A 22,146-nucleotide genomic window follows, 5' to 3' on the forward strand; every position below is an offset into this window, starting at 1 on the left:
TCCCTACACTAATTATTTTTTCCACAAAATTCTCCTACAGACCTTCTTGCCTTATGTAAGCCCAGACTCTCCCTAGAAGATGCTAATTCCCCAGCAACATTACTGATACAAAGTTCCTCCTTTTCCTCCCTGACTGCATGAATCCCTGCGTCCAGGGCAGCATCGGCATTTCCCAGCTACTTATGGCTGCCTCTGAACCATAACATTTCTCCTCCCACGCAAAAAAAAAAAAGTCCCCTTTCCTTTAGATTCAGGCCATCTGATTATAGCTTCTCTTTCTCACCTTGTCTCCACTTCGCAAAACCCTCACCTTCTAATTCTCCCTGATGGAATTATGCCCCCAGTTGCTGTCATTTTCCTTCCTGCCCAAGGGCACAGCACACGGCTCATCACAGCTGTCTCAGCTACTGCAATTTATTTATTTACTTATTTGTGTATGCTGCCCCATGGCTTGTGGGATCTTAGTTCCCCGACCAGGGATCGAACTCGTGCCCCTTGCAGTGGAAGCGTGGAGTCTTAACCACTGGACTGCCAGGGAAGTCTCAGCTACTGCAAATTTAAGGGCAACTTCAGTCATCACGTGGGCAGCAGCACCCACACAGTTGAGTAGACACGTAGCCATGAATATTACACACAAAAAAGTCCATCAGAGGAAGGATGACAGAGAGGAATAGTGGCTTGCTGTATTTTTTAAAAATTTATTTTATTTATTTATTTATTTTTGGCGGTACGCGGGCCTCTCACTGCTGTGGCCTCTCCCGCTGTGGAGCACAGGCTCCGGATGCGCAGGCTCAGCGGCCATGGTTCACGGGCCCAGCCACTCCGTGGCATGTGGGATCTTCCCGGACCGGGGCACGAACCTGCGTCCCCTGCGTCGGCAGGCGGACTCTCAACCACTGCGCCACAAGGGAAGCCCGGGGCTTGCTGTTTTGTACAGGGTGATTTCTCAAGGCCTCTCTGATAAGGCGACATGTGTTTACAGAGAACTGAACGAAGTGAAGTAACAGGTCGCGCAGGTGTCTGGAAGAACAACATTCCAGCGGGGGAGAATCACATGCAAAGCCTCTGAGATAGAAGTATAGTCGGCATGTTTGAGGAGCAGCAATAAGGTCAGTGCCGCGGGGGTAGAGCGAAGGGGAGGTGAATAAGTGAAGAGGTCAGAGCAATAGCGGGGAACGAATCTGAAGCCTCTACAAGAGATAGAGTGACGTCATGAGAATGCGAATATCAGCTCTTCGGGAAGCTAACACAACTCTAAACCTGCAAGTACACGTTAGCATCGTATGAAAACTGATTACCCATGTTCAATGGGTACACTTTATTTTATGCAAATTGTATCTCAATAGAGTTGATAAAAATTTTTAAAAAAGAATAAATGTTCATGGACAGCACATAGGAGGTGCTAGACAAATCCTTGATTGGAGGAGTGCATACATGAATAATTAATGACGGGTCACCAGCTCTTGCCTCACCTGCCCACATCCCAGGATCGCACAGTTTCTAATCCGGGAGCAAAGCCTAGCCTAGGCAGCCTACATCACAGGGCAGGGGGTGGGGGGGCAGCAAATATAGACTGATAGATATAGCAAGCACTGACAAAATTACTATTTATGTCAAGTCAAATTAGATGAATAAGAATATAGTGTATTTGACCAACAAAATTAGATATATATAAAACCTACAGCCAAAAAGAGAAAATTTATTCTTTTCAAATACACATAGATGTTTTGAAACTCTGACCCAGCTTTAAGACACAAAGGAGATCGCAACAAAACAAAAGACCAGAAATTCTAACCATGATACACTTAAGCTAGTAATCAGCAATTAAAAGACAATTTAGAAAAATCCCTTATGTTTGGGGACTTCCTGGTAGTCCAGTGGCTAAGACTCTGCGCTCCCAATGCAGGGGTCCCGGGTTTGGCGTCGGCAGGCGGACTCTCAACCACTGCGCCACAAGGGAAGCCCGGGGCTTGCTGTTTTGTACAGGGTGATTTCTCAAGGCCTCTCTGATAAGGCGACATGTGTTTACAGAGAACTGAACGAAGTGAAGTAACAGGTCGCGCAGGTGTCTGGAAGAACAACATTCCAGCGGGGGAGAATCACATGCAAAGCCTCTGAGATAGAAGTATAGTCGGCATGTTTGAGGAGCAGCAATAAGGTCAGTGCCGCGGGGGTAGAGCGAAGGGGAGGTGAATAAGTGAAGAGGTCAGAGCAATAGCGGGGAACGAATCTGAAGCCTCTACAAGAGATAGAGTGACGTCATGAGAATGCGAATATCAGCTCTTCGGGAAGCTAACACAACTCTAAACCTGCAAGTACACGTTAGCATCGTATGAAAACTGATTACCCATGTTCAATGGGTACACTTTATTTTATGCAAATTGTATCTCAATAGAGTTGATAAAAATTTTTAAAAAAGAATAAATGTTCATGGACAGCACATAGGAGGTGCTAGACAAATCCTTGATTGGAGGAGTGCATACATGAATAATTAATGACGGGTCACCAGCTCTTGCCTCACCTGCCCACATCCCAGGATCGCACAGTTTCTAATCCGGGAGCAAAGCCTAGCCTAGGCAGCCTACATCACAGGGCAGGGGGTGGGGGGGCAGCAAATATAGACTGATAGATATAGCAAGCACTGACAAAATTACTATTTATGTCAAGTCAAATTAGATGAATAAGAATATAGTGTATTTGACCAACAAAATTAGATATATATAAAACCTACAGCCAAAAAGAGAAAATTTATTCTTTTCAAATACACATAGATGTTTTGAAACTCTGACCCAGCTTTAAGACACAAAGGAGATCGCAACAAAACAAAAGACCAGAAATTCTAACCATGATACACTTAAGCTAGTAATCAGCAATTAAAAGACAATTTAGAAAAATCCCTTATGTTTGGGGACTTCCTGGTAGTCCAGTGGCTAAGACTCTGCGCTCCCAATGCAGGGGTCCCGGGTTTGACCCCTGGTCAGGGAACTAGATCCCACATGCTGCAACTAAAAGAGATCCCACATGCCGCAACTAAAAACCCCACATGCACAACGAAGATCCTGTGTGCCACAACTAAGACCCGATGCAGCCAAATAAAAAAATAAATGTTTTTTTAAAAAAATCCCTTATGTTTGGAAACTTTAAAATTCACTTAAAAAAAATACCTGGATTATAGAGGAAACCAAAAATGATACCAGTGCCTGGATAGTTTATAGGGCAATTTTATGTAATTTTCCAAATATCTACATAATCTGTCTTATAGATTTTTCCGAAAAAAGAAAAAGAGGAAAAACCATACAGTTCATTCTATGAGTCTAATAAAGCAAAGTATCAATGTAAGAAAACAGTACCAAAAAAAAAAAGAAAATTCTAAGCCTCTCTTAATTTTGAACATAGATGCTGTGTGTGTGGTGGTGGGGAAGGGATGGAGAGGAAGTGAGATTATGTATAAAACACAATGCTATGGCAGTGTTACGGGTTGAATTATGTCCTCCCAAAAGACATATTCAAGTCTGAACCCCTAGTGTCTCAGAATGTGACTTTATTTAGAAATAGGGTGTTGCAGATGTAATTAGTTACATACTAGAGTAGGGTGGGTGCTTAATCCAGTATGACTGGTGTCCTTAGTCACACAGGGAGAAGGCCATGTGGCCACGGGGACAGGGACTGGAGGGATACTGCTGCAAGCCAGTGATTGACAGCCACCACCAGAAGCTGGGAGAAACAAGGAAGGACCCTCCCCTACAGCTTTCAGAGAGACCGCGGCCCTGCTGACACCTTGATTTTGGACTTCTGGCCCCAAGAATTGCGAGGCAGTAGATTTCTGTTATTTTAAACCAGCTGGTTTGTGGTACTTTGTTATGGCAGCCCCAGGAAACTAATATCGGTAAATACAATGTTTAAGTGAAAATTTAGAATTGTTCCCATTAAAGTTAGGAATAAGGAAAGGATGACCTACTATCTCCACTTCAATTCAATGTTAGAGAGGAAGAGGGAAAATTGTCTATTTTCAGTTGACAGAAAATGCAAGAGAGGGACTTCCCTGGTGGTGCAGTGGTTAAGAATCCACCTGCCAATGCACGGGACACGGGTTTGAAACCTGGTCCAGGAAGATCCCACATGCCGAGGAGCAACTACTGAGCCTGAGCTCTAGAGCCCGCGAGCCACAACTACTGAAGCCCACCCGCCTAGAGCCTGTGCTCCGCAACAAGAGCAGCCACTGCAATCAGAAGCCTGCGCACCGCAATGAAGAGTAGCCCCCGTTCGCTGCAGCTAGAGAAAGCCTGCGTGCAGTAACGAAGACCCAATGCAGGCAAATATTAAAAAAAAAATTTTTTTAAGTATCTCATTCCTATATACCAGTAATTAGAAAATGCAACAGGAAGATCCCAAATCACAATTTAAAAAACACAAGAAACCAAGATAAACAGGAATAAATCTTTGCACACTGTATCTATGGAGAAAATGACAAAACGTTATTGAAAGAATGTAAAAGTAGATCTGAATAAATGTCCATGAATGGGAAGACATCATTTAAAAGATGTAAATTCTCTCCCATTTTAATCTATAAACTCCACGCAATTCCAGTGAAAATCTCAATAGATTTTTTGTGGAACTTAACAGGATGATCCTAAGACAAGACGATTTTGCAGAATGACATGGAAATATTTGACCTACAAGTTATAAAAACATCTTATCAAGCTATCCTAATCAAGAGAGGGTGTGATTAGCCTTAGAAATACACAAATACAATAATAGAGAGAAGAGAGAAGCCAGAATTAAATGCAGGAATATACAGACGTAAGTGACAGAAGCAGCACTGTAATCTATGAAGAAAGACTCTGCACTATTTAATGAATGGCATGGAGATAACTGGTTAGCCATAAAGGATAAATGACATTAGATTCTTACCTTACACCATTCCCAGAACAATCAATTCTAGGTAGATTAAAAATATAACGTAAAAAAGCAAAATTTTAAAAAATGTAGAATATCGGGACTTCCCTGGTGGTCCAGTGGGTAAGAATGCGAGCTCCCAATGCAGGGGGCCTGGGTTCAATCCCTGGTCGGGGAACTAGATCCCGCATGCACGCCGCAACTAAGACCTGGTGCAGCCTAAATAAATAAATAAATATGAAAAAAAAATGTAGAATATCGTCATGATCATGGAGTAAGGAAGAATCTCTTAAACAAGACACAAAAATCATAAAGAAAAATATTGATAAATCTGATTTTTTTTTGCCTGCATTGTGTCTTCGTTGCTGCACGAGGGCTTTCTCTAGTTGCAGCGAGTGGGGGCTACCCTTCGTTGAGGTGTCCGGGCTTCTCATTGCAGTGACTTCTCTTGTTGTGGAGCACGGGCTCTAGGGCACGTGGGCTTCAGTACTTGTGGCGCACGGGCTTAGTTGCTCCGTGGAATGTGGGATCTTCCTGGACCAGGGCTCGAACCTGTGTTCACCGCATTGGCAGGCGGATTCTTAACCAATGTGCCACCAGGGAAGTCCTGATTGTTTTATTAAGTTAAAGCTAGTTGCTAGTATAATGAAACTCCAAAATTTGTAATGGCTCAACTGCAGTCAAAGTTAATTTCTACTCATTTAGTAGGTCCAAGGCAGGTTCCTGATTGAGGGGAAGCTCTCCTCTGTGGGGTCACTCAGGAACACAAGCTGATGGGATCTCTTCCATCTTCAACCCATGCCCTTCAAAGTCACTGCAGTCAGCTCCACCCTAGTCGGCCAGAAGGGGGAATAAAGTGTGGAGGTGGATAAACGAATTTCCTGCAAGCCTTGGTCAGGAAATGTGGTTGAAATACAGTCACAAGGCCATTCCTACTGAAAGGAAGTCAGGAAAGCCCAGGGTAGCTCTGTGTCCACCAAGAGGAAGTGGGTTTTTTGGTGAACTTCCATTCAACATAAGACACTATCCACAAAGATGGGAAGGTCAGCCACAGACTGGGGAATGATATTCTCGGTGTATATAATACAGGATTCGTTATCATAAAGGCACCTCCGAATCAGTAACAAACGGACAACCCAATCAAACAATTGACAAAGGATAGGAACAGACCAAATTCACAGTAAAATCTATAAAATATCTACAAAAATATGAAAAAACACTCCACGCTGCTAGTAATCGAGGAAATGCCAAGAAAATAAAGGATACCGTTTTTTGACCAAATTTGGCAAACACTAGAATGATTGGTAACAAATAATCCAGTGTCGGCTAGGCTCCAGGGAGAGGGCCCTCTTACACCCTGTGATGGAACTGTGAATTGGTGCCATCTTTTTAGGAACAATTTGGCAGTATCCATCAAAATTTAAAATAAGAATTCCCTTTTGCCCAGCAGTTCCACTTTTAGCAATTTATCCCATAGGCATAAGCATTCATTTCCACGAAGGTATAGGTACAAGAATTGCCAGTACAACTTTTTTTTGAGTAATAGTAAAAAGTAAAAATCACCAAATGACAAATGGCTAAACAAATTATGGCAATCCATTATGGAATCCATATGGAATACCATACAATGCAGTAAAAAAAAATTGAGGTCTCAAGTATTGTCATGGGAAAAGTTCCAAAACATTAAATTGAAATTAAAAGAGTAAGTCTCAGAACAATAGAGACAGTACGATTCCATATATTTAAAAATCCTTAAATCTATGTGTGCATGTGTGCACATGTGTGTACATACATACACACATATGTATATTAATGCATAAAACCGAAGTTCTGAAAAGATACATGCCATGAAGTTTTAGTGGTTTATATTGCATTTTGGACAATTAATACATATTATCTGTGTAGTTAAATAAGACAATGTCTCAATCAGGCCAACGTAGAAAAAAAGAATCAGATCTTGCTTTTATTTGGCCTTCTACTCAATAAGGAAATAGCCTTGCTAAAGGCTATTTCCTCAGACTGCCACATGGCCTGATGAAAGACCCTTAAACATTACCCATCGCCTTTTGCCCTAGTTTAATATTCTGCAAACCACCCTCTGATCATTCAGGTTTCCAGGAAGCTTGAAAGTCAGAATGCTCGGATTCCCCTCGGAACTCAGTCCACTCCCCAGGAACTGCCCTTGGCGAGGATGTGGCTGCCTGGTCCAAAGTGATGCCCCCTCCCTGGGGGGCAGAGGGTGTCCTCGTCCCTGTCTGGTCCCCTTACCTGGGCCAGGTGGGACCTCTCTGCACCGCTCTTGGGTGTGCTGCTCAGACCTCCCTTCAAGAGAACCTGCCATGAGGAGTGGGGTTGACAGCTTCCAAAGCTTTGGGATCTTCTGCAGTATACACACCAAGGCCATGCCCTCCCAGGGGGCTCCCAGCCAATCACTAAGCACACTGGGTGGGGGGCAGGTGGGGGATGAACAAGAGCTGGGCCACTGGGGCACCCATGCAGGACACCTCCAATGGGCAGTCTTTGCTCTGGGGCTCCCCACCAGCCCCTGGGAGCCTTTCTGGGAGCCACGCAGCAGACTGAAGGGCTTGCAACCTTCCCTTCCTTCCCTGCCTCTTTCCACAGGTGTCAGGCCAGAAGCTTCTGGTCCACGCTTTTCCCTCTCCCCTTTATCCTTCACAGACATTTCCCTGTAAACACGCCTCCCATTTCACCTTGGCCTCTGCTTGCCAGAGGCCCTGAACTGACACCCTCCTAGCTTCAGAGTTCCCCATGGGTCGGCAGCTGCATCACAGCCCCACTCTCCCCATAAAGTCTTGCTTTCCGCTCCCCTTACGTGGTTCCCAAGAGCGCCCCAGTGGGTTCCCTGCACGTATTTAAAACTCCATCCCAGAGTTTGTACCTGGGGGAACTCATCCTGCGACAGGAGGCTGACATTATGAGCCCCGCAAAAGAATATCCTCTATTTGAAATAATGAATTAACATTTTGAAGCAGAATCTTTTCAGAGTCAAAAGATTAAAGACTCATATGCCTGAAATATATGGAGACATGGAAGGTCTCCAGGAGGATGATTTCCATACAGACAGGAAGATCTCTGTGACTCAGACACAGGGTCATGTTCCCAACATACCTGAAGCATGTGATGCTCCAGTCAGCCTTGCTCGTATCAGTCCCTCTCTCTTTTTGTTTCTTATTAATTTAATCTTTCCCCGAAAAATTTCCAGGTGATAGTCTAGTTTCTCTTTCAAATCATCTGGAAAAAAAGTCAACACTTGACAATTGTAAACTATAAGTACAGAAACTAAACCAATTGCCCACAGTTTTGACTGATTCCTAAAAACTATGCTATTCCACAGACGTTCTAACCTTAAAAGAAAATTTTATCAGACGAACATGCATAAAATGTGAACAAAACGTGAAAAGAGATTCAGCATTGAAATCAACTGCAGACATCCTTCTGTGTTTCTAGTGAAATAGCTCTATTTTAATAAATCATTATTAAAATTTTAATAGAAAAAGCATGAGTTATGGCTCTTTGGGACAATTTGACTTTATTATTAACAATCGTGCTCTTAACTCTGTAATAATTCCCAGGCAGGTTATCACACCACTCGAATCTCAGTTTCCTCATCTGTGAGAAGGCAGACCTACCATATTCCTTGCAGGTCTGCAGTGAGAGGAAGAAATCCACGCCCGAGCACAGAGCCTGGTACCTAATGGTCACTCAGTACTTGGAGGTTAATATGAAGTCTCTGGTGAGATGGATACAGATGCCTCAGAGGTTTAAACTCCTAAGTCCTAGGAATCTGGATCAGGAGGCTGGGGCGCAACAGAAGCAGGTTCATTGTAGTCTCGTCAGAAGGAGGGATCTCTTTCCTTGTCTTTAAAAAGAGTGCCAGGGCCCTGCTCAGAGGCAGACTGCAGGCCGCACAGCTTTGCTTGCAGGGTAGGGGCAGCATCTCAGCTCAGATGTCTGCAAACCCCTCCCAACATCCGGGACCCAGAGGAACTCTGTGCGGCAGACCTAGGAGTAAATAAGGCCGTTCTGGCAGTGGTCATTGCTGACATGAATTGGAGGGTTTGGGTCCTTCAGAAGATGGTCATGTCATTGGCTTGTAGTCGAGAGGTACCAGGACTATGAGAAAGGTGGACAGTAGCAGGTCAGCTCTGGACATGCCTCTCGTGTAACTCAATGGGGGCAGGTGTCTGGGCCCCCGACCCCTGCTATCCCAAGCTGAGGGACTCCATCCGCAGTACCAACTGCTATGAGCTAGAAAAGACTAGCTACAGTTGAAGAACGTTCTCGTAGAGCCCACATGAAATCGCTGTGGATTAAAGCAGGGGTACATCAATCCTGAGCTTCATCAGGACACAGAACACCCCATTTCCTGTTTGAGGTTCTGTGTGGGTCCAAGACTAAGCTCCTTGGTGGGGTGGGTGAAATGACCACCAACCAGGTGACCGTGGATCCAGGAGGAGGAGCGGAGTGTCCGGTCCAGCAGCCCAACCATCCGTCAGCCACCAGCAGTGAGTCCTCTGATGCCTCAAGAACATCTGAGGAAGCCACCAGGTATGTCTCTGAACTCCTGGCATAGATCTGAAAGGCTGTGGGAGGCTCCCTGGTCATCCTGGAATTGCATCTCCGTGGCAGGATCCTTGTCCTTCTGGGTGAGAAGTTAGAACTCCACAGTCCAGCAAAGATCCCACCCGGCTCCCTGCTCATGGCTTTACTGGGGCCTTCTTGCCCCACACGTGGCCAGATGTGTTGCTCAGGGTACCGGTCAGATAAGGAACCTGGCCATCCCTCCACATCCCCTCCTAGGCACAAGACCAGAAATAAACAGTACCGGACCCCTCTGATTTGCGTGGCTCTCACACAAATAATGTCATGCGTGATAGTGCCTGGCCAATGAGTGGAATTCCTAAATGTAGCTGACATTTGCTTGAGTTCGCTTTCACTTTTGAGTTGATGCATCTAGTTCTTTCTCCGAGGTGAACCTCCCGGGACACCTTCTCTCCTTCCTCTGCCTGTTCCTCTCCCTCCTGTTTCTCCTCTTCTTTTTCTGTCCCGGCCCATAGTGGGTCAGATTCACGGTGGATTAGGTAAACTGTTAGGTAGAAAACTTATCCAATCCAGGTACATTGCTTCCATGAGAAATGCACCTCGCAGGGAACCTGCAGACTTCAAAGAGTTTATCCTTAATCTGGGCCCTCTTGGCTTGCCTGAGGTTTGTAACTAAGTTGTAAAATAGACAGCTAATCTCAGATGCTAAATGGAGTTAATCAGATTTTCTTCTAGTGTCATAGTTCTTTAAAAACCAGTGAACATGGAGGAATAAGCCATTAAGTGTAGTTGGCGTGATTAGAATTCTTTCATGTAAAGTACCTGGATTGTGTCATTTCCGTACATTAAGCCTTGGAATCGTTCCCCATTTTCTCCAAATAAAATTCAAACAACGCCTTCAAGAGGGGCTGCCTTTTTACGTTTCTGGTTCAGGCCTACCCCCTCCCTCTTAACACTATACTCATACATAGTCTACATCAAATACAGAACTATTCCAAACTCACTATGTTTTCTCTTGCCTCTGGGCCTTTATAGTGCCATTTCCTCTGCCTAAAATACTTTTTCCTTCCTCTGCATCGATAAAAGCCCAACTCAGCCTTCAGACCTCAGTTCAGATAGTACTTTTAAAAAAAGTTTACTTTATTGAAGTGTAGTTGATTTACAGTGTTGTGTTAATTTCTGCTGTACAGCAAAGCAATTCCATTATACCTATATATACATTCTTTTTCATATTCTTTTCCATTATGGTTTATCATCACAGGATACTGAACATAGTTTTCTGGGCTATACAGTAGGACCTTGTTGTTTATCTATCCTATATGTAATAGTTTGCTAGATATCACTTCTTGAACGTCATGCATGACCTCTAAAGACCAGCTTGCCCCTACATTTGTCTCATGGAAGCACTAACCATTCCATTAGCCCAACTCCATAAGGACAGGGACCAGCTCTCACATCGCCACGAGTGCACCAAAGTGCCTGCCTCAAAACCCACTGAAAAATGTTCTTTGTATAAAATATCTCAAGTGCCACAGAGATAGTGCTGCCTTCAAAGTAGATTAGATAGATGATTAGCGTCCTGTCTTACCAAATTCACTCATGTCATCTACCAAAATAATTTCTTCAAGGATATGCTGTGGAGTGAGAGTCATGACACTGGACACTGTCCGAAACAAGGCGTTAAATTCTTCATTGTGGAAACAAATGACAATGCTGGCAGTAGGTAGGTTGGATGGGTACCGTTTTTTATGACACCTGCAGGCATAAGCAAGAGGAAGAAAAGGATTCATCTAAAAGCCTTAGATGTTTTGAGGACTCATTCAAACACCTTTCTTTATTCATATTTTTTCCTCTTTATTTCTTTAATCAATGATTTTGATAATAAGGTGACAGTACATTTAAAATACAAAAATTTCTTTAAACTTCTTATGTTGTTCTAATATTTTCTAAATCATTCCTCCCTTCTTAATGCCAGTAATAACTGCTTTTTCCTGAGACTCTGCTTTGATAATATTAGTTCTGTTTTGAACATAGTATAAACAAATTATTCCTATATTTTGGTTTCTATCATAAAAACGAATTAATAAGCTTATACGCACTGAAAGGTTCAAATTAACTTTACTGTTCTACCTTCAAAGAAAACCTATGTGTTGTTCTTACATTTGTGTAGTCTATTGCAACAAAGAAATGTAACGGATGTGGCGTAATTAGATTTCTTCCAAGGCTTTGACAAAAAATGTTTTACTATTTTTTTGTGCACTTGAGAGAATAGACCCTGAATTCTAGTAATATTAGTTTTTAGCTGTTAAGTATTGTTTGGATTGCTATATCATTTGGTTGTATTTTGAAATATTTTGGTTGTAAATGACAAACCCACTGGAACTAGCTTAAGGGTAAGAAAGAGATTCACTGTAAAAGGACCCAAATGTCCCACAGGACCTAGCCAACAGGCAGGAACCTGGAGCCTCCAAGAGAAATTCTAACCAGAGGCTTGAAAGCCACCTGGATGTGCTCCATGTCTGCTCTTGTCTTTACATCTGGGAATAATTATAATGATAACAATAACTACATCAACCTACCTCATACGTTGTGAAGTTTCAATGAATTAATGTATGTAAAATGCTCAGGTCAGTGCCTTGCAGTCAGTATTCTACAAGGCTCATTACATGACTCTTATTCTCTCTCTGCAACCTGGCTTGTTTTCCCTCCTTTACCCCACAGAGAGGGAAATGCGGCTGACGTCAGCGTGTCCTACAGTCCAGCATCCAAGGAGAAACTGCTAAGACTTCCCCCTTCCCCAAAATTCACAGGACAGGATTCAGTGGCTCAGTTTGGCTTAGGTGCCCATCATGGCCAGACAGTGGGCTCAAAATAGAAAGTCACTCTACGCACTGCCGGTGTGAAAAGGGGGCGGTGGGTAGAAAACCCCAGGGAAGGACGTGCTGGGCAGGCATCCCCGCAGGGATCCTGGGCAGACTTTCAGGATATTTATGGATTGATGTCACCATGGAGGAAGAAGACCTTGTGCTGGTTCACATTTTTATCCAAGAGTAGATGAAGATATAGAAGGCATGCTTACTGGGTGGAAGTGGACTCGTGCTTCAGGGAATGAGAATATGAGGTGACAGAACCAAGAAAAGACCTGAGAGGATGGGAAAAGGGGGCGAGTGCTGTGGGCTGCATGTGGCCTAAAACGTCAGGTGGGAAAACGTGGCCTCACAGAAACAGATAGGATTAAAAGGCTTGCATTCCAGTAGGATCACTGTGTGACCAAAGAGCAAGTAAATGAGACACAGAGAGAGAGAGGATGCCCCCAAATAGAGAGAGACGGTGCTCCAGGGTGAACTCAGGCTACTCCGATCAATCTCTAGGATTACATTCAGTCCTGGGTATATCATTTTCAGAAAACTATAAACTGAGTCCCTTCGGAGGAATGGGACAATGATATTCAAGGAGGCTGAAACCACGTCACATGTGGTTACACCCCTAAGAGAAGACTCATGTGTATGGGTTCCTCTAAAATTAATTGATAGGGGCTTCCCTGGTGGCGCAGTGGTTGAGAATCCGCCTGCCAATGCAGGGGACATGGGCTTGAGCCCTGGTCCGGGAAGATCCCACATGCCGCAGAGCAACTAAGCCCGCACGCCACAACTACCGAGCCTGTGCTCTAGAGCCTGTGAGCCACAACTACTGAGCCCGCGGGCCACAATTACTGAGCCCGCGGGCCACAACTACTGAAGCCCGTGCACCTAGAGCCCGTGCTCCACAACAAAAGAAGCCACAGCAATGAGAAGCCTGCGCACTGCAACAAAGAGTAGCCCCGGCTCACCACAACTAGAGAAAGCCCACGTGCAGCAACGAAGACCCAACGAAGCCAAAAATAAAAAAATTTAAATCCTAAAAGAATAGTTCACAATTCATTCTACAAGGCCAACATTACTCTATAACAAAACCAGACAAGGACAGTCAGGACAAATACAAATTCATAGCCCTCACGAACACTGATATAAAATTCCAAACAAAATTTCAGCAAATCAAATTCAATAATATATAAAAAGGATAATGCATCATGACCAAGTGGGGGATAGCCCATAGATATAACCTCTGTTTAACATTAGAAAATCAACATAATTTACCATCTTCACAAACTAAAGATACACACATCTCAATACACAGAAAAGGATGTGACAAAATTCAACAGCCACCTGGTGAAAAAATTCTCAGCAAACTAGGAATAGAAGGGAACTTCCTAAACCTGAAAAAGAACATCTATGAAAACCCTAAAGATAACATCATACTCACTGATGAAAAGCTGAGTGTTAAGAGCAAGAACACAGCAAGGCTGCCCAATTTCACCTCTTCTGTTCAACATTGTATGAGAGGTTTTAGCCAGTGCAATGAGAAAAAGAAAAGCACGCAGACTAGAAAGGAAGAAGTAAAAGTGCATAGGTCATGCCCATCTACATAGAAAATCCAATAGAGAAATCTTTGTGATCTTGGGCTAGGTAAAAGTAAATTAAAAAATAGAATAGGGCTTCCCTGGTGGCGCAGTGGTTGAGAGTCCGCCTGCCGATGCAGGGGACGTGGGTTCGTGCCCCGGTCCGGGAGGATCCCACATGCCGTGGAGCGGCTGGGCCCGTGAGCCATGGCCGCCGAGCCTGCGCATCTGGAGCCTGTGCTCCGCAACGGGAGAGGCCACAACAGTGAGAGGCCCCTGTACCGCAAAAAAAAAAAAAAAAAGAATAAAATTAAACAATTGAACTCCATCAAAAGTAAAAACTTCTGCTTTTCCAAAGGCACTGTTAAGAGAATGAAAAAACAAGCCATAGACTAGGAAAAAATACATGTAATCATCAATATGATAAAGATCTTATACCAAAATACACTAAAGAATTCTCAAAACTCAATAATAAGAAAACAATGTAATTTTTAAATGGGCAAAATGTAACTTCAATAAAGAAGATACACAGATAGCAAATAAACACATAAATAGATCTCAACATCATTAGACATCAAGAAAATGCCAATTAAACCACAATGAGATCCGACTACACGCCTAATAGAATGGCTAAAATTCAAAATACTGGCCATACCAAGTGTTGGCAAAGATGTGGAGGAATTGGAAATCTCATTCATTGCTGATGGGAATGTAAGATAGTACAACTACTTTAGGAAAATGGCAGTTTCTTAAAAAATTAAACATACACCCTAAGATCTAGCCATTCCACTTGCAAAATATTTACATAAGAGAAAAAAGAACATCTGTTATGCAAAACTGTCTTAAGAATATTCATACCAACTTTATTTGTAATAGACAAAAACCGGAAACAATCTGTCCTATCAACAGATGAATGGATAAACAAATTGTAGTACATCCGTACAGTAGAGCACTACTCAGCAATAAAAAGGACCTCTTTGCGACAACATGGCTAAATTTCAAAATAATTATGCTGCGTAAATTTTATTTATATAAAATTCTAGAGAAGAAAAATGAGCCTATGGCTGAGCAACCTCATTCCAGAAATCTTTACTCCATATATACTAACATGAGGGCATAAAAATATGTGTACAAGAGTGTTTATTACATCATTTTTGAAAAGTTGAAAGATTAAAAACAACCAGGATTTCTATTAGTGGGGAAACTGTATATACAATGGATAACTGCTCTCAACTGTTAAAATGAATGAGGCAAATTTTATGTGTGATGCTTTGAAAAAGTTCTCCACGATATGTTGTTAAGTTAAAAAAAAAATTACAGAATATAAAAAGTAAAGCCCATTTTCATAAAAACGATATGATTATATTGTATGTTTACTGTCTACTTATAAATATGCATATGTGTCTATAAATTCTGGAAGGATATATACTAACATCCTGACAGTGATGATCTCTCTGTGTCAAGTGGGGGGAAAATAGTTAGTTGACACCTTATGCATTAAGACAGAAGAAAAATCCCTAGGATCATGTGTGTTTTTACTTTCCCTTTTTATGATTTTTTATATTTTCCAGGTTTTTCACAATTAACATTTAAAAGAAATCTGTACCTTTATTAATTACAAGAGGATAAATGGTAATTTTACTGTGCAGAAAATCTGGCAGTCGTTTTAATCAAGTGATCAAATTAACTTCACCACAAGTCACTTCACCAGTAATGGGACAAAGAGACATCATGTGCCTTTTAATACAATGTGCTGAGAAGGATATGACATTCCTTCCATGGTATTCCTATCAAAAATGCATGACCCGGATTTGATCACAAGGAAACATCAAACTCAAATTGAGGAGCATTCTACAAAATAACTGGTTAGATCTCTACAACTGTCACCGTCGTGGAAGATAAAGACTTAGGAACAGTTTCAGATGAAAGGAAACTCAGGGGACAGGAACGCTGCACACAGTCTGTAGTCCTGGGTTAGATCCTTCCAGAAAGAGGACGCTAGTGGGTTAAGTGTAAAAACTCAAATACCATCTGTACATTCGCTAATGGTATTGTATTGTTAATTTGCTGATTTTGTTTATTGTTCTGGTTCTGAGGGTATGGACGATGTTAACATTTGGGAAATCTAAGAAAATGCTAGGCAGGAATTCTATGAAATACTTTTGCAACAATTTTGTAAGTCTGAAATTATTTCAAAATTTAAAAGTTGAGAAATAAATGTAATTGGAAAACCAATCAACAAAGAATCTATTCTTCAAAGATTTGTATCAAGTATTTCTCTAGTTCAGTGAAAATAATAATATGAATTTTAAAGTAAGGCAAAGCTGAAATGGAGGGCTTCCCTGGTGGTGCAGTGGTTGAGAGTCCACCTGCCGATGCAGGGGATGTGGGTTCGTGCCCCGGTCCGGGAGGATCCCACATGCTGCAGAGCGGCTGAGCCCGTGGGCCATGGCCGCTGAGCCTGCGCGTCCAGAGCCTGTGCTCCACAACGGGAGAGGCTACAACAGTGAGAGGCTCCCGTACCGCAAAAAAAAAAAAAAAAAAGTCAATATTTCCTAAAGCAATCTATAGGTTCAATGCAATCCCTATCAAAATTACAATGGCATTTTTCACAGAAATAGAACAAACAATCCTAGAATTTGTGTGGAATTACAAAAGACCCCCAAATAGCCAAAGCAATCTTCAGAAAGAAGAACAAAGCTGGAGGACTCACGCTCCCCGATTTCAAACTATATTACAAAGCTATTGTAATAAAAACAGTATGGTACTGGCATAAAAAGACACATAGATCAATTGAGCAGAGTAGAAAGCCCAGAAATAAACCCACACATATATGGTCAATTAATTTACGACACAGGAGCCAAGAATATACAATGGGGAAAGAACAGTCTCTTTAATAAATGGTGTTGGAAAAACTGAACAGCTGCATGCAAAAGAATGAAACTGGACCTCTGTCTTACCCCATACCCTCAACTTAACTAGAAATGAATTAACTGAATATAAGACCTAAAACCATAAAACTCCTGGAAGAAAAGATAGGCAGTAAGCTCCTTAACATCAGTCTTGATTTATTTGGATCTGACACCAAAAGCAAAGGCAACAAAAGCAAAAATAAATAAGTGGGACTACATCAAACTATAAAGCTTCTGCACAGCAAAGGAAACCTTCAACAAAATGAAAAGGCAACCTACTGAATGGGAGAAAATATTTGCAAATCATATATCTGATAAGGGGTTAATACCTAACATACGTAAAGAACTCATACAACTCAATATTGAAAAAACAAACAAACCAATCTGATTAAAAAATGGGCAGAGGATCTGAATAGACATTTTTTCCAAAGAAGACATACAGATGGGCAACAGGCACATGAAAATATGCTCAGCATCACTAATCATCAGGGAAATGCAAATCAAAACCACAATAAGATATCAATTCACACCTGTTTGAATGGCTCTTATCAAAAAGACAAGAAGTAACAAGATTTGGTGAGGATGTGGAGAAAAGGGAACCCTTGTGTGCCTTTGGTAGGAATGTAAATTGGTGCAGTCACTATGGAAAACCAGTATGGAAGTTCCTCAAAAAGTTAAAAATAGAACTGCCATATGATCCAGCAATTCCAATTCTGGGTATTTACCTGAAGAAAACAAAAGCACTAACTCAAAAAGATACATGCACCCCCATGTTCATTACAGCATTATTTACAAGCCAAGACATGGAAGCAACCTAAGTGTCCATGGGTGGATGAATAAAGAAAAGGTAATATATATCTATATAGCTATACTATATGTTATATATCTACATCTATATCTATATATATAATTCAGCCATAAGAAAGGAGGAAATCTTGCCATTTGCAATAACATGAATGGATCTTGAGGGCATTATGCTAGTGAAACAAGTCAGAGAAAGACAAATACCATATGCTCTCACTTACATGTAGAATCTCAAACAAACAAAACACAATCCGCCCCCCACCCCCGCCAAAAAAAAAAAAAAAAAAAAAAACAAGCTCAAGATACAGAGAACAGATTGGTGGCCACCAGAGGCAGGGGGTGGGTGAAACGGGTGAAGGAGGTCAAAAGGTACAAACTTCCAGTTATAAAATAAATGTCACGGGGATGTAATGTATAGCATGGTGACTGTAGTTAATAATACTGTATTGTATATTTGAAAGTTACTAAGAAAGATCTTAAAAGTTCTCATCACAAGAAAAAAATCTCTTTTGTATCTATGTATAGGGACCGATGTTAACTAGACTTACTGTGATGATCATTTTGCAACATATACAAATATCAAATCATTATGTTGTATATCTGAAACTATGTAACATGTAAAAAAATATATCAGAAGGAACATACATTTTATTCCTGGTGTCTGGCACTTCTCTGTGGTTGCCCAAGTTTTTACTGATAATGGAATTAAATCCATATTTTGAATATCCATGAATAAGTTCTGGGTCTGAATAGTTAAAATCCTTACCTGCAAGAAAAGGTATTAGTCACATAAGTATAGGTTTACTACCATCACGTTGATAAAGGACAATAACAACTATATCCTGAATTCACTCCTTCTATAACATGTCAGAGTAGTTTTCCTGGAACCTAAACTACTCCCAGATGACAAGGTTAAAATCAAATATTCACACAAATCAAAGCAGATTCCTTAGCAAAGTATGAACGACAAGCTACCCTAGAGTCATTCAGTTTCTCCAGAGAAGGAAGTGCTCAGCCTCCTTGGTCCCATCATGATTTGCAACTGTCGTGTGAAATTATATTAACTGAGGGATTTAGGGAAGGTGGGAGAATGGGAGCTGAAGCCCCTCTCCCAAAACTCTGTTTGAGAGAATAAGACAAGATGACAGAGGACAACCCAAACATATCAGTCATAGCAATAAATGAAGTTGGCATAGATTTCCCATTAAAAGATAAAAACTCTTAGATGGTAATAAAAAATGAAATGTAACCATAAATGATAAATAAGATGAACTAACATGGTTAAAAGTGAGAGAATGGTCAAAGACTACAGGAGTCAAAATAATTTTTAAAGCATAGAATTCACGGGAAGGACAATCCAGAAGGTCATTTTATACTCACAATAAGTCACAGTAAAGGTTTAATAGTAATGAGCTTGTAGACATCAAATAATGCTGCAACAAAATACTTAAAGAAAAATTGTTAGAAATATCAATATATGTTGCCACAAACGAACAGTACTGGAAGTTTTTCAGAACAGCTCTGAAACAGACAAAAAGTTAGAAACTTGAATAACGTAATTAGTTAAGTTTCCTTAGTAGATTTTATGTCGTGCTTTGTTTTTGAGAGAATAAACTTTCTTTTCCAATGCCCAAAGAGTGTTTTCCAAAATCGGTATAAATTCTTTACTGGATATAAAGAGGATTCCCATCAAAAAGTGACCCCATTTCCCCTCGGTCCTCTTTCTTGCACCTAAAATCTCCTTGGCTCTGAAAGGCGAGCGTAAGGAGGCGGGCTGCCTGGGAGCCTCAGGACAGGGGCAAGGACACGGTGGGCTCCTGATTTCTTTGTTGCCTCCTGTAAATCCCAGACAGGGGGCTGTCGAAGGCTGCAGGTGGAACCACTAATGGGCACAGACAAAACAAGCGCCAGTTCCTCCAGCCACAGGGCCAGGGAGAAGGACAACCAACCACAGAAAGCCTCTGGCAGCACCCACTCTAGTCCAGTCAAGCACCAACGGGAGAACCACACGGCCCCCTGTTGGCTCCGGCGGGGAGAGCAAGGAGCGCACCCACCTCTACTCCAAGGGAACAAGGGGCCAGGCTCTCCTCCTGTGAGCACAGCCTACCCTTCCATCCCCCTTCCCGGCAGAAGAAGGCAGTGTTCTGATCACCTGTCTGGCTGGTGTGGGTGGGCCGAGCAGGGAGCTGGTCTTCCAGAAGCCTGCCTGGTAGAAGCAGGTGGTGCTCTGATTCTCCCTAAGGTAATGTCTTGTCAGTGGCGTGCTGAGCCTCCAGCCCCACCTGGCAGCAACAAGGCTTAACGAGGTGGTGCAAGGGGAGGCTAGTCACTACGCCATGTACCCACTGCCCCTCACATCCATGGGGGTCCGGGGAGAGCTGAACCTCCACCCTCAATGGCAGCAGGTTGTGCAAAGCAGGATAGTTGATACTCTGCTTACCCCATCTCCTGACCCTGGCATCAGGGAGGCCCACTGGGGAGCTGAACTCAGAGACAACAATGTCATGGAATTCCCCAACGCGGCTGCTGAACGTCCCCTCCACCATCCACAGCGTGGCAGTGCCCACGCTCCACGGTTGCCAGGGTGGAGTCGGCAGGCCCAGCAGGAAGCAAACACACACACACACCTGGTCCTTGTGCTGCATCTCAACAGAGGTCGGCCTAACAAAGAAGCTTAAACAGGACCCAGAGTTCCATAATGTCCAAAATGCCCAGGATACAATCAAAAATCTTTTGTCATACAAAGAACCAGGGAGATCTCAAACTGGATAGGAAAAGACAATTGACAGATGTCAATACCAAGATGAATCAGAGGTCAGAATGATCTCAGATCCTAAAGCAGCCATCATAAAAATGCTCAGAAACAGAAAAAGGGGAAATCTCAGCAAAGAAATAGAAGTTATAAAAAAGAACCAGATGGAAATTATAGAACTAAAAATAATCTAATAAAAACTCGCTAGATGGGCTCAATATTAAGTAGAATAGTGATAACAGAATCCACCTACTCTGAGCAATGGAGAAAATAGACTAAAAAAAAAAATGAAGAGAGTCTCAGGGACCTGTGAGCTAACAACAAAAGAGCTAATATTCATATTATTGGAGTCTCAGAAGGATAGGAGAGTGAGGAATGAAAAAGTACTCTAAAAAATAATAGTAGAAAAGTTCACAAATTTGGTGAAAAATGGACATCTACAGATTCAAGAGGCTGAGGAAACTCCCAAGTAGGATACACCGAAGAAATCCATGCCACATCATAATTAAGCTTCTGAAAACTCCAGACAAAAGAAAACTCTTGAAAGCTGCAGACAGAAAGGAGGCAGTACTCACAGAGGAGAGATCTGAATGAGTGTGGATTTCTCATCTGAATCATGGAGGACAGAAGGAAGTGGGAAAACATTTTCAAGTGCTGAACAGAAAGAACTATCATCAGCAAAGTCTAGGTCAGCAAAAATATCCTTCGGGAATCATGAGATAAATAAAGATACGTTCAGATGAAGAAACACTAAGAATTTGTGACTAGCAAACCCACCCTCAAAGAATCGAAAAAGAAAGTTCTGTAAACAAAAAAGGAAAATCATAGCAGATGAAGGGTTGCAACCTCAGAAAAGAAAAAAGAACATCCAAAAGGGTAAAAAATATAATAGTCTGTGCTCATGAGTTTCTTAAGTCTCATTCAGTGATTGGAGCAAACACTACCATCTGATGTGGTGCTCCATGTACACAGAGGAAATGCTGAAGACAATCGTATTTTAAAACTGAGGATGCTAATGGACTTTGCTTTTTACGCTTTACTGGAAGTGGCAAAACATTGATTCAAGGAGACCTCAGTGAGTTACATATGTATCATGTTAATACCTAGAGCAACCACAAATAGAGCTACACAAAGCAATACATTAAAAGAATACTGGAGGGCTTCCCTGGTGGCGCAGTGGCTGGGAGTCTGCCTGCCGATGCGGGGGACACGGGTTCGTGCCCCGGTCTGGGAGGATCCCACATGCCGCGGAGCGGCTGCGCCCGTGAACCATGGCCGCTGAGCCTGCGCGTCCGGAGCCTGTGCTCTGCAACGGGAGGGACCACGGCGGTGAGAGGCCTGCGTATCGCAAAAAAAAAAAAAAAGAATACTGGAAGTAAATCAAGATGGGATTCTGAAACATGTTCAGGTAACTCACCATAAGGTAAGGAAAGAGAACAGAAGAATGAGAAATGGAAGAAGCAAACAAAAAAATAATAAAATGGCTGACTTAAACCTTAACATATGAAAAATTATATTAAATGCAAATGATCTAAATATATCAGTTAAAGACATAGATTGTCAGAGTGCATTAAAAAATATGTTCTGGGGTTCCCTGGTGGCGCAGTGGTTGAGAGTCTGCCTGCTGATGCAGGCGACACGGGTTCGTACCCCGGTCAGGGAGGATCCCACATGCCGTGGAGCGGCTGGGCCCGTGAGCCATGGCCACTGAGCCTGCGCGTCCAGAGCCTGTGCTCCGCAACCGGAGAGGCCGCAACAGTGAGAGGCCCGCGTATCGCCAA

The 22,146-nt window shown here is 42.4% G+C and overlaps 1 protein-coding gene across 1 annotated transcript in view; it reads right to left on the reverse strand.

Moving 5' to 3' along the window:
* Positions 1–22,146, reverse strand: part of GALNTL5 (polypeptide N-acetylgalactosaminyltransferase like 5) — a 78,621-nt gene that overhangs the window by 44,999 nt on the left and 11,476 nt on the right. Inside the window, exons 4-6 of the mRNA XM_007469803.1 lie at positions 18,259–18,379; positions 11,048–11,214; positions 8,026–8,148 (exon numbers count right to left, since the gene is read on the reverse strand). Coding sequence (XP_007469865.1) covers positions 8,026–8,148; positions 11,048–11,214; positions 18,259–18,379 — 411 coding nt within the window. The remainder of the gene's footprint in view (positions 1–8,025; positions 8,149–11,047; positions 11,215–18,258; positions 18,380–22,146) is intronic.

Source organism: Lipotes vexillifer, unplaced genomic scaffold, assembly GCF_000442215.2.
Source record: "Lipotes vexillifer unplaced genomic scaffold, Lipotes_vexillifer_v1.1 scaffold472, whole genome shotgun sequence".
Classification (NCBI taxonomy): Eukaryota; Metazoa; Chordata; class Mammalia; order Artiodactyla; family Lipotidae; genus Lipotes; species Lipotes vexillifer.